Source organism: Oryx dammah, unplaced genomic scaffold (assembly GCF_014754425.2).
Source record: "Oryx dammah isolate SB20612 unplaced genomic scaffold, SCBI_Odam_1.1 HiC_scaffold_2, whole genome shotgun sequence".
Classification (NCBI taxonomy): Eukaryota; Metazoa; Chordata; class Mammalia; order Artiodactyla; family Bovidae; genus Oryx; species Oryx dammah.
The window spans coordinates 182,649,595-182,662,849 of NW_024070186.1; the positions used below are offsets into that span (position 1 = coordinate 182,649,595).

At 43.9% G+C, this 13,255-nt stretch overlaps 1 protein-coding gene and 1 non-coding gene across 3 annotated transcripts in view; both read right to left on the reverse strand.

Moving 5' to 3' along the window:
- Positions 1–13,255, reverse strand: part of XPO6 (exportin 6) — a 107,043-nt gene that overhangs the window by 8,516 nt on the left and 85,272 nt on the right. For both annotated transcript variants that reach the window (XM_040258494.1, XM_040258487.1), the window contains exons 14-20: positions 12,588–12,680; positions 7,444–7,588; positions 5,482–5,628; positions 4,421–4,610; positions 1,593–1,748; positions 520–634; positions 185–356 (exon numbers count right to left, since the gene is read on the reverse strand). In XM_040258494.1, coding sequence (XP_040114428.1) covers positions 185–356; positions 520–634; positions 1,593–1,748; positions 4,421–4,610; positions 5,482–5,628; positions 7,444–7,588; positions 12,588–12,680 — 1,018 coding nt within the window. The remainder of the gene's footprint in view (positions 1–184; positions 357–519; positions 635–1,592; positions 1,749–4,420; positions 4,611–5,481; positions 5,629–7,443; positions 7,589–12,587; positions 12,681–13,255) is intronic.
- Positions 5,857–5,929, reverse strand: TRNAC-GCA. Its single transcript has one exon. It is a non-coding gene; the product is annotated as a tRNA-Cys (tRNA).

Here is a 13,255-nt window from a genome sequence, read left to right on the forward strand (position 1 = left end):
CTTATCCTAGATTAGTTCTGATTAACTCAGCTGGTGTACCAAGCCAGTAGCACTCTCAGAAATATGATCTTATGAGAAAAACAAAATAACTAACAAATTCGGTTTAAAACACAACAACTTTTCCTCAGTATCTCATTCCCTCCCCAGGCACAGGCAGCATGGGAGGCCACCCAGCCCCTCGTACCTCGGCAATGATGGGGTACACCTGCTCCATGCACAGGGCGATGATGCTGGGGAGGAAGGGCTTGAACACCTGGCCGGGCTCCTGGACCACTACCTGCAGGATCCTCAGGAACTTCTCGACCACCCGGCAGCCAGTACTGCCTTCGTGGAGGATGCTCTCAGCCAACTGTTCTCTGAAGACAAGAGAAAGCACACCATAGCCAAGGAAACGGTTCTCTGGGAGCAGCACGTGGCAAGAGAAGAAACGGAGCAAAAAGGCCCATGCTTAGCAGCCAGGTCCCACCACTTCTCACGTAGAGCCGGAAAACCACAGATAGCGAGCAGGTCAGCGGTTACCTGGTAAACATATTGAGGAAAGTCTGTATGATCTGCTCAGTGAAAGGCACACCCATCTGGACTCTAAGGCCTCGAAACAGAGTGAGGAAGAAGCTCAGCATTTCATCAGTCACATCTAAATAAAGGGACAAAGTGAGTGATCAGAGGCACATACACACGCATGAAGAGCAGCCCCTGGCTGGACGCACTTCCTCCTGCAATCTGCACTATCCTCTCTCGCTCTAAGGCTTCCTGCTGGAAAAAATTTAGCCAGGACCATCAGAGCCAACGATAGAAAGTGGAAAATGATTAAGGACATGCTGAGAAAACAGCCCTAACACAGACAACTCCACCCAATGGCTCATGGTGGGAAATGAAGGTCATCTTGAAGCCACCCTCACTGCCCAGCATCCAGCGCTGTGCAGAGCGCTCTCTGTGGCCGGGTCATCTTGTGCTTGCGGATGCAACTACTGAACTGGGTCAGCACCTGAAGGCTTCAGCCACTTCTCTCTGCAGCTGGGTCCAGGGTCAAGCGGCTGCAAGTGGATAATGGTGTATTTCTGACTGCATGCCCCTGGGCCATTAAATGGACTAACTGCCGAAAATATTGGTTACATTTAGTGTGGCTGCACTTCCAGATCTCAAAAATCATCTGTACACTATGTTCTGGCTTCAACCACATACACCTGGGGGCAATTAGTGAGGATGTGCTGACTGAGAAGCCCTGGTATTTCTCTCACAAGACTGACAGGACCATGGTCACTGCTCAGGAGAGCCAGGCCAGCATACCCAGAGACCGAGAGAGAGCTTCTCTGAGCGATGGTGACAGAGTGCAGGGAGGGTTAGCATCTCAGCAAAGCTCACCTTGCCCTGTAATAAATAAGTGGAACTCCCAGAAAAGTTCTATGTCGGCCCTGGAATAACGCCCCATCCACTGATATGTTCCCAAGTGACTTGGCACCTCATGACGTCACTGCCCTCAGCCCACACCTCTAGTCTGCGCAGCCGACCGACTCGGCCTGCCCTACAGAGCTAGGCAGGACTCTGGGCCCTGTCAGTACCACCCAGCAGCGGGGCCCGCAGCCAGCTCCTACCTGACTGATGGATGAAAGCTGGAAAGAGGGCCAGGGAGACCTGAACGGATTCCTGCAATGACTGATAGCAGATCTGTCGGGACTTGGTGGATTCCCCAGAGATATTCTCCACAATGTCTTCTAAGACACTAAGTGTCTGGTGGATGATCACTTTGGCTGCAAACCGAGAGTGGGCGGCAGGTTATGACTTGTCTGAGGAGAAAAGCAGAGTAAGAGGGAACACCAAGAAGGGGACGAAATCTGCAAAGGTCTTTCTTTGAAGGACAGTCACACAGAAGCCTCTCTTGACTGCGTTCTCAATCTCTGTCTGGATCTCTCTATATCTTCTTTCTCTTTTGTTCCCTTTTTACTGTCAGGACTCCAATTGCCTGCCAGCCAGCCTGTTCAGTGTTTTGCCTCTATTCTGCCTCTTATCACATGAAACATCTCCACAGAGAAGATGAAATGTCCCTCGGGCTTGGTGTCTTGGACTTGAGACTTTAAGATGGTGAACAGACTAGTGAGGATGTGGGAGTCATAAGGGCACAGATGGGAATGGACAATGCAGATCAAACCCTCCCCTTCACCTCCCAATACGACTCCAGCCTGACGGCCCACACAGCACCTGCTGAGTGCACCTGCTGCTGCCGCGCTAATCGACTGCCTGATCAGACCTCGGTCTCCTGGGGCTGAAAATATATATAATTACTGATATCGCCAAGGCTGTATACTGTCACACTGCTTATTTAATTCATATGCAGGGTACATCATGAGAAACGCTGGGCTGGAAGAAGCACAAGCTGGAATCAAGACTGCCGGGAGAAATATCAATAACTTCAGATATGCAGATACCACCACCCTTATGGCAGAAAGTGAAGAGGAGTTTAAAAGCCTCTTGATGAAAGTGAAAGAGGAGAGTGGAAAAGTTGGCTTAAAGCTCAACATTCAGAAAACGAAGATCATGGCATCCGGTCCCATCACTTCATGGGAAATAGATGTGGAAACAGTGTCAGACTTTATCTTGGGGGGCTCCAAAATCACTGCAGATGGTGACTGCAGCCATGAAATTAAAAGACGTTTGCTCCTTGGCAGGAAAGTTATGATCAACCTAGACAGCATATTAAAAAGACATTTCTTTGCCGACAAAGGTCTGTCTAGTCAAGGCTATGGTTTTTCCAGTGGTCATGTGTGCACATGACATCTGGACTATAAAGAAAGCTGGGTGCCGAAGAATTGATGCTTTTGAACTGTGGTGTTGGAGAAGACTCTTTAGAGTCCCGTGGACTGCAAGGAGATCCAACCAGTCCATCCTAAGAGAGATCAGTCCTAAGTGTTAACTGGAAGGACTGATGTTAAAGCTGAAACTCCAATACTTTGGCCACCTGATGTGAAGAGCTGACTCGTTTGAAAAGACCCTAATGCTGGGAAAGATTGAGGGCAGGAGGAGAAGGGGACGACAGAGGATGAGATGGTTGGATGCCATCACCGACTCAGTGGACATGAGTTTGGGTCAACTCCGGGAGTTGGAGATGGACAGGGAGCCCTGGCATGCTGTAGTCCATGGGGTCACAGTCTCGGACAAGACTGAGTGACTGAACTGAACTGAAAACAAGAGTCAAGACAGGCCTGCAGGGGGAGCTATTATGCCCTTCCATGCATTGTCAATTACTCCAAACACTTCATCCAGCAGGAAGAAAACTACTCTTCTTCCTGAAGACAATCCAGCTGATCAGAGACTGTTAACAGCCCAACCAATGAGAAGCCTTCAAATTTTGGACTCCCAGCTTCTTTCAATGGACTCTGGTTATTACAGACCCTCTCAACCCCTCCTTTTGCCCTAAAAAAGAAAGTGCCACTTCCTAGCTCTTTGAATTTGCATATGGTCTGCCACAGTCCTCATAACCTGAGAATTGCAATTCCTCTGGCTATTCCTGAATAAACTTGCTTTTGCTGGTAAAATAATTGACTATTACCAAAGCTGACAATGACAAAATGGTTAACAGGGTTACTTTCCAAAATACTAAAAATGATGAGATTTAAGAGCTCCCTTTTCCATCTGTATACCACTCCAGTATTTTTGTATAATGAGCTTGTGTTAATAACCTTAATTGTAAAAGTAATGTACTTTAAAAAGAACATTGAGTATATATTACTAATATGTCACAAAGCATTTTTGTTGACATCATCCAATAATGTTCTATTATTTTCTCACTGTGAAAAGAGACAATTTTCAAACTATTTCTGTAGTATTTGTTATTTCAGGAAGATGGTTCAGAGAATTCCGATGCCTTCTACTTGAACAACTGAATTCTCTCTTTTTCCTCCTTCTTTAATATAAACAACTAAACTTGAAGATACCAAGCTCCATCACTTTTAAAGATACAAAAAGCTCTTTCAAAGCCTCTAAAACATTTATATTTTGAGAAAGGTTAAAAACAGTCAAAAGATAGTTTCCTGTTTCCCAGTGTGGAGAAGTCAACTGCTTTGACTGTTTATACAAGTAACTGAGATGGATCAATAATCACTGAAGGGTTTTTACCCACAAAAGTCATCATCAAATAGGGTCTTCAAATCAAATAGGGTCTTCAAATGGATGTATCTCTTACTGTTGACATTTTAAATAAGAAACGGGCACCCTGCATTCAGGGAATAGGTCCATGTGATCTGTTAACTGAATTCCACAGGTAAGCACAGTTCTACCTGAGTCAACTCTGTGGCTGAGCAGCTGGGTGACAGTGGGCAGATGAATTCACCCATGAGCCCCAGATGCAAAGCCCATCTGCTACAAAGGAAGAATGATGCCAGCTCTACCTATCTCCCCAGGCTGCCCCTGCCTTGGGGCCACTTACTGTCATCCAGGGGCATCTTCCTCTGTGGGGTGACAGCAGTGGGCTTCAGACTGCGATAATCCCGGGACAGCGCAGAGATGAGGCTGGCATGGTTCATGGAGCGCACAGGCCACTGCTGCTCATTTTCTGGGAGGTTTGGCCACGGAAGCAGCAGAATGTTCGAGAGGGCTCGGCACACCAACACCTGAGCCTGGAAGAGACCCGAGGGTATCCATCCAGCATAAGTTTACGACCAACGTGGACAGCAGAGCGGCTGCACCTGACATGACCTTTGACACCGACCGCACACACTGAGCTCAGGCCTTGGGCTCCTTTCTTAAAACCTGGGCCTGGGACTTGGGTCCAACTTGAACAATCCAGGAAGGAGAGAAAAACTGAAGAAACAACACCAAATCTGGGCCCAGCACATCTGAAGGCCAGCCTCAATCATCATTCTTACTGCTGGCACTTCCCCTCTAATTCGTTGCTTGAAGCGTTAAGAGAGGCAGAAATCACTGATACTGAGTCTAACCTGTCCCTCGGCTGCCCGCTCCTGATACCCTCCGCCGAGAAGCTACTCAGAACACTGCTGTCGAGTCTTTTACACTCAATGTGCCCTTGGGGACAAGTCAGAAGCAACACATTCACAGTCCAGGTACTTTTAAGGAACTGCTTGGATGCCCCTATGACCCTGCCCCCATTTCGTTGCTTTAAACTTCTAGCCTGAGCCTCCCAGAGGATTGTAGGAGAATATACTTGTCTGGAGTGTCTCAACCCTAAGAAAACAAACATTTAACAATAAAAGCAGACTGTTTAAACCACAAAGAATACAAAGAGGACTCTCCCAGCACCAACCAAACTGCCAGCTCTCAAAGCACCATAATCACCAGGCCTGTCGGGAGGAAGTTTTTATGTCTGAATCAGCATGCTGACTGTGTTGAGAAGGAAGGTCTTAGCAAGAGAGCACTGAGGCTGCATCAGTGTCATACATGTAAGAAATTCACATATGCTGGCAAGGCCTGTAAGCTCTAAGTACAAGACGAAAGGTTAGATTCTTCTTCCTCAGCGCCCTGAGGCCTCACCTTATCGACAAGTCGCTGGGCAGAGGCGTCAGTGATCCTGTTGAATACCTTCTGCACTGCAGGGATGCTGATCAGAAAGACAGGCCGCACAGTGGTGGCCAGTGAGACCAGTAAGTGGCACGCAGATAGCAGCAACTTGTCTTGGACCTGGGGAGGGAAGAAGACATGCCAGCTCACAACGTCTCCTGTGCGACTAAGGCAACCACGAGCTGAATACAGGGCTTGATGCCAAATTACATCAACTAGAAAGTGAAGTCACTCAGTTGTGTCCAACTCTTTGTGACCCCATGGACTGCAGCCTATCAGACTCCTCCGTCCATGGGACTTTCCAGGCAAGAGTGCTGGAGTGGACTGCCATTTCCTTCTCCAGGGGATCTTCCTGACCCAGGAATCGAACCTGGGCCTCCCGCATTGCAGGCAGACGCTCTACCGTCTGAGCCACCAGGGAAGCCACAACTAGACTCTGTCTCAAAGAAGTCTTCCTATAATGATGCCCAGTAACAAGGTCTCCTCTTCCCTGCCACATCCACAGCTGCTGCCCTCAAGCTAAGACCATCGTCTCTAATTTTCTAGTTCTCAGCCACTAGTATCTTTGAACTCAGTCACTTCTCAGCTCATGAATCTACAGTGGCTCCCCGCCAGCATTTAAACCACATGGCAAACTCCTTGGCATATCATCCAAAAAACTGGGGATTGTTCACCTGACTCTTCTTACTCTAGTCAAGCGGAGATCTCCCTTAACCCCCCATTCTGCAGTCCATCAATCACACCAGGCTTGCCTACTTCCTTCACTTCAACAGGCCAATCAAACCCCTGGTTTAAGTACCATTCTATCCCTTTCAAGTTATCTAGCAAAAGTGAAGATGCTTCAAAAACAGGACCAGATGCTAGTAAGACTGCAGTCCAATAGCACACCAAAGAGCCAGTGGTATGCAGAATAATTTAGAAAAATTACATAATTTCCTAAAACCGCAAAATATCCCTAACCTTTGAACCCTATAATCCCAGTTATTCTAACCAAATTACCTAAAAGGATAAAGCTACAGTCATGAGTACACACATTTCAAAACTATCTGTAATGAATTGTTAACAAATGGGACACAATTTAAAAGATCAGCAATGGATAGGTGAATTCTGAAACAACCCCCTCACAGGATTATCATAACTCATTTACAAATTACAATTATAAACACAACAAAAATTTACAGAAAACAGCACATTGTTCTGTTAACAGTGCTACAGAATGCCATGTATGAGTAAAACTACCAGAAAAAGAAGAAAAAAGGAAAAGAAGTATCTACATGCTTTAGTAATATAACTTGGTGGTTTCCTTAGGGGACAGCTTAGAATCTAACAAATTTTACATGGATAGAACCTTAGACCCAGCAATTACACTTCTAGGAACCTATCCTCCAAGGATATACATACAAGGATCTAATTTCCATCAAAAGAAGAGTTATCATACACCCCCACTACAGAATAGCATTGGTCAGTTTCACACACTACATTTGTTTGACACATGTAACGGTCTCCAAGGCACACTGTTACACAAAAGAAGATATTAATGTATCTCCAGCTGTCTACAAACATTTACTGATGTATATGAGAACCGGAAAAAGTCTGAAGGCTATACAACAAACGTTTGGCTGACAGTGCTTACCCTGGAAAGGAAAATGTTTTGGAGGAAGGAATTAAAAGGTACCATAATTTTCTAGCCTATACATTTGAATAGTATTTTACTTTTAGACAATGAGTATGTATTCATGGGAGACTTAGAGAACTGCACGAATAAGTATATTTGAATTTATATGGGCTAGAACTGAAAATGAACGTGAAATGGCGCACAGTTCTATCACGGCGGCAAGAACTGGGTCTCATATTATGTGGCATTATAAACGGGTATATGAAGAGGAGGACAGATGGGGAGTTAGAGAAGAGATGTAGCCTTCACTGTTTCAAGACCTTGGTGGTGATGAGAGGTGTGATTGCATCCATGGTGGTGGAGATGAGCGAAACGAACTGCTGGGTATTCTGCCGATGTGCCTCGCTGCAGTACTGTGCGAGCCAGTGAGAGTACGCCTGTAGGGCAGCCAGGGACTGAGCGTGCCTGCGAATAGAGAGAAGACGCGATGTTAAAGGTTAAGGTCAGAACACATCAGCACTAAACCTACTTTCACAGGAGGAAAGAATTCCACCCATTGCATTTACCAATCTACAACACGCGTGACAGGCTAGAAACCTTCTCCTTGCGCCCTAAGGACCTAAAGTTAAAACCCATCATCTAAATATTGCCACCAATGCTTGGAACCCAGAAGGCAGTTAGCAAACGTCTATCAGAACTCATTCAATCTTTCTGTGACACACATGGGGTCAGGTGAGAGAATGGTAATTAAACCAGAATCCAAGAATTCAAGTGATAATGTGTTAAGACTGGGAAATAGTAAAAATTTTACATCCCTAACTACAGACCAGGACGTACAAAACTACCAGGAATTAGACCTTTACAAACAAGCTTTAATACGAGACTCGCAGCTTTAAGCTTCCATCACACCATACATGGTATCTGGCTGAGGCTTGAAGGAGCAAAGACTACAGTTTCTGCCGATGTTGTACTGTACCATACACACGACAGAACACACATCATCATTTCAGTTCAGTCGCTCAGTCGTGTCCGACTCTTTGGGACCCCATGGACTGCATCACGCCAGGCCTCCCTGTCTATCACCAACTCCTGGAGTTTACTCAAACTCATGTCCATCGAGTCGGTGATGCCATCCGGCCATCTCATCCTCTGTCGTTCCCTTCTCCTCCTGCCCCCAATCCCTCCCAGCATCAGAGTCTTTTCCAATGAGTCAGCTCTTCGCGTGAGGTGGCCAAAGTATTGGAGTTTCAGCTTTAGCATCAGTCCTTCCAATGAACACCCAAGACTGATCTCCTTTAGAATGGACTGGTTGGATCTCCTTGCAGTCCACGGGACTCTCAAGAGTCTTCTCCCCAACACCACAGTTCAAAAGCATCAATTCTTTAGCACTCAGCTTTCTTCACAGTCCAACTCTCACATCCATACATGACTACTGGAAAAACCATAGCCTTGACTAGACAGACCTTTGTTGACCTTTGTCTCTGCTTTTGAATATGCTATCTAGGTTGGTCATAACCTTCCCTCCAAGGAGTAAGCGTCTTTTAATCTCATGGCTGCAGTCACCATCTGCAGTGATTCTGGAGCCCAAAAGAATAAAGTCAGCCACTGTTTCCCCATCTATTTGCCATGAAGTGATGGGACCGGATGCCATGATCTCCATTTTCTGAATGTTGAACTTTAAGCCAACTTTTTCACTCTCCTCTTTCACTTTCATCAAGAGGCTCGTTAGTTCTTCTTCTCTTTCTGCCATAAGGGTGGAATCATCTGCATATCTGAGGTTATTGATATTTCTCCTGGCAATCTTGATTCCAGCTTGTGTTTCTTGCAGTCCAGTATTTCTCATGATGTACTCTGCATATAAGTTAAGTAAGCAGGGTGACAATATACAGCCTTGACATACTCCTTTTCCTATTTGGAACCAGTCTGTTGTTCCATGTCCAGTTCTAACTGTTGCTTCCTGACCTGCAAACAGATTTCTCAAGAGGCAGGTCAGGTGGTCTGGTATTCCCATCTCTTTCAGAATTGTCCACAGTTTATTGTGATCCTCACTATCAAAGGCTTTGGCATAGACAATAAAGCAGAAATCAATGTTTTTCTGGAACTCTCTTGCTTTTTCAATGATCCAACAGATGTTGGCAATTTGATCTCTGGTTCCTCTGCCTTTTCTAATACCAGCTTGAACATCTGGAAGTTCATGGTTCACGTACTGTTGAAGCCTGGCTTGGAGAATTTTGAGCATTACTTTGCTAGCGTGTGAGATGATCGCAACTGTGCAGTAGTTTGAGCGTTCTTTGGCATTTCCTTTCTTTGGGATTGGAATGAAAACTGACCTTTTCCAGTCCTGTGGCCACTGCTGAGTTTTCCAAATTTGCTGGCATATTGAGTGCAGCACTTTCACAGCATCATCTTTTAGGATCTGAAATAGCTCAACTGGAATTCCATCACTTCCACTAGCTTTGTTTGTAGTGATGATTCCTAAGGCCCACTTGACTTCACATTCCAGGATGTCTGGCTCTAGGTGAGTGATCACACCATCGTGATTATCTGGGTCATGAAGATCTTTTCTGTACAGTTCTTTTGTGTATTCTTTTACATCATAAAAGCTCACAATTCACCAAAGAGAGTAAATCTTTGAAAAAGTGAGGCAGTTGTCCCAGAGCTTACAAACACCGGACCTTCTAATAAACATAAATGGGTAATTTCTCCCTTTTCTGAAAAAATTAGTAAGTAATTTTTTGGGTGGAGTGATACTTTGAGACTCCATAAATAATTAACACCCTCCACAACAAATACCCATTGAGAATCCATGCCTAAATCATTCCTAAAACTTGGTGGTTGCAAACGAGGGATTTTTCTAATTCTTTTTCTTTTCATTAGCTATATTCTTCTATAAAAAGAACGTTCTCTCCCCAATCTTCTTTTCTAATCATATGGATGCTGCATATTCAATGTATTATAACTCCTTATCATTCTTATTCTTTCTTGATGATCTCATTGTCAAGTTGACCAGGAAGCACCCTTCCTAGCTGGCCCCCATGTCTTTTTCATACATTCCCAACCTTCCCAATTGGCTCAACAAGATTCTCCAGGGTTAGCCTGCCCCAGACTTGTAGCATTTCTCCATAGAGCCCTGATTCCTTTTGGTGGAGAATGTATCTCAGAAACCAAGAGGCTGAATACTAAAGGAGCATTGCTTCTGTGGTGTCACTGCTTCTAGGACCTTTCAGTGGAGAAGCAAGGATACAGCAGACACTATTTAAAAATCAAACTCAGTATCAGTAATTCCAGGGCAAACCAACCTCTAAGGGCTCCTAGACATGATGCAAGAAGGACACACCATCACATATATAACATTCTTGCTAAAATGTTTAACCTTGATCTAATACAGACAAAAGCTAGACAAATCAAGATTTTTAAGTTTTTCTTTAAAAAAAAAAAAAAAATTTAGATGTGAATCTCCAAAAAGTAAGTCTCTCTCCCCACCCTACCCCTCCCAAACACACAATTTGGGGAACTAACTTGTCTAGACTTAAGAGAAACACATAATGAGATTCATTAGTTAGAACCTGAATCTAAAATATATACATCTACAGATGCATACGTATAAAGGACATTCCTGGGACAATTAGGTAAACTGGAATATACAGACAGATATGCTTAAAAACAGGAGATGACATTACTGCATCTGTGAAAGTTTTTGAGTATTAATAATGTATTATGGTTATACAGAAGAATGCTCCTAGGAGATAAACGCTGAAGGATATAAAGGTGAAATGATGTGTTGCCTGCCTTTTATTTTCAAATAGTTCACACAAAAAACATGTATGTGTGTGCACGTGTGTAGGGCTTCCCTGATGGCTCAGCAGTAAAGAATCCATCTGCAGTGCAGGAGACACACGTTAGATCCCTGGGTTGGGAGGATCCCTTGGGGGAGGAAATGGCAACCCACTCCAGTATTCTTGCCTGAAAAAATCCCATGGACAGATGAGCCTGGCGGGCTACAGTCGATGGAGTCACGAAAGAGTCAGACACAGCTGAGCCGCTGAGAAAGCACATGCAAATGTGTATACAGAGAGAAGCAAAAACAGAGAAAACAAACACACACAACAAATGTGGCAAAATACTCGTCAATGACGAATCGAGCTTGAGAGTATAGTATATGGGTATTCATCCTATTACCCTCTTTTCTATAAATTTGAGCTTTTCCAAATTAAAAAGGTAGGTAAGAATAGGTACTAAATACCTTACAGTAAGAAACTATAAATTTGGGGATTTTGCTATTCACAGTGACAAAACAGTTATTTTGTATTTTATCTTAAGAATCCATTGATCAAAAAGTACAAAAAGAAAGGAGAAAGGCATCTAAGTCTGTCCTGTGAAAGGGGTGTCTAAGAATTTCTGCCAATCTTTTACATTTATACAGTTCCTTAAGCCTGAAGGAAAGGAATGCTAAGACTTCCCAAAATTGTGTGCAAGGCATGTTTATGAGCAAATTAGCCTCTTTCTTGGAAGAAGCTTTCTCTAAATTCTCAAAAAGGAGAGCAATATTAAAAAAAAAATCTTTTTTAACCACCATAGTAAATGAGACTCTTTTTCTATGTATCTAATTTGAAGCTCCAGAATGCTCTAGAACAGGGATCAGAGACTTTTTCTGCAAAAAAGTCAGAATATAAATGTTTGTTTTTATAGGCCATCCACTCTCACTCAGAACTGTTTAACTACTCTGCCACTACAGTGCAAAAGCAGCCATAGGTAATATGTAAATAAATGGGCAGGGCTTTGTTCCAATAAAACTATTTTAAAAAGCTAGCACACGGCTGAATCGGGCAGAATGCCTGTCCAGCCGAGAGCAAGCCTTCCAGGCAGTGACCTCTGGGAGAGGGCCCCATCTCCAGTCCCCATTCCTTCACCCCGTCTCTATGTCACTTTCCCAATGGCCTCCCACCGTCTATAATGTTTCTCAGTGTGGTCCCTGGGTGCCCGGCTTCAAAGTCACTTAGGGTTCTTGTTTAATGTGCAAATACCCAAGCCTTGTACCATCCTGCTATCGTCAGAATCTCTAGGTGCAGTCTCAGTCACTGGTCTCCAGGACACGATTCCCGGCATTCACAGTAAACAGTCCTAACGTGCCTATCCAGCCTCACCTCCCACCACACCAGCTGCTCCCCACACCCGACCTGTGCGACTCTGCACCACTTCTGTGTCTTGGCATGTGCTCTTCTTCCCTCCCATAATGCCTACTCCATATACCTACCCTCTGCTCCCAGCTCTCATCTGCCTGATGAATGCCATTCACTCCAGCCACCCCAGTCCCCAGATATCACAAGCTTTCTCTCTTGAGGTTTGGAGATGGAAGGTTTTCATCTTTTCACGACAGCCACTACAGTCCCTTTTTATCTATAAAGCCATTTGGGGGCAGAGAACAAGTCTTTCTGAGAATACACAAACATCTAACTATACTTACACATCAATGAGATCAGGCTTCAATACTGATGGCACAGCAGTCTCAATGTTGTACAATTTTATCTGAGATCCATACAAAGTGACTTTGACCAATCTGTTGGCAAAGAAGAATTGTACGAATGAGGCCACACTCAGTTTGTGGACTAAAGCAAACAAAATGGACAAGGTATCAACAAAGGTCTTGAAGACACATTTTTTTCCAATCAAAAAAGAATCAAGACCAGGTTTTCAATTTTATCCCAAAGATGTAATCTGAGATATGCATAAAGATTTATATACTAAGACACAGTCTAAAGCACTACCTACAGTCTCAAACTTTTTGAAAACAATATAAATATCCAACAGACAACATAATATAATACATCCAACAACATGATTAGAATGGAAATTGTTATTGTATGTGTACTTTATCACAATTTTTAAAATGGAAAAACAAATGTTTCAGGTAGATAGACATATGATAAAGAAAATACAGCAAAATTTAACTGTAGAATCTAGGTGATAGGTACATGGGTATTACCTACACAATTTTTTAACTTTCTGAAGATATGAAATGTTCATGATACAACACTGTGATGGGGTTGGGAAAGGGGGGACACAAAAGTTTTTAACATAGATTGAGGTATTTTTAACTTTCAGCACAATTCTTTACGAAGCAAGTTATTGAGC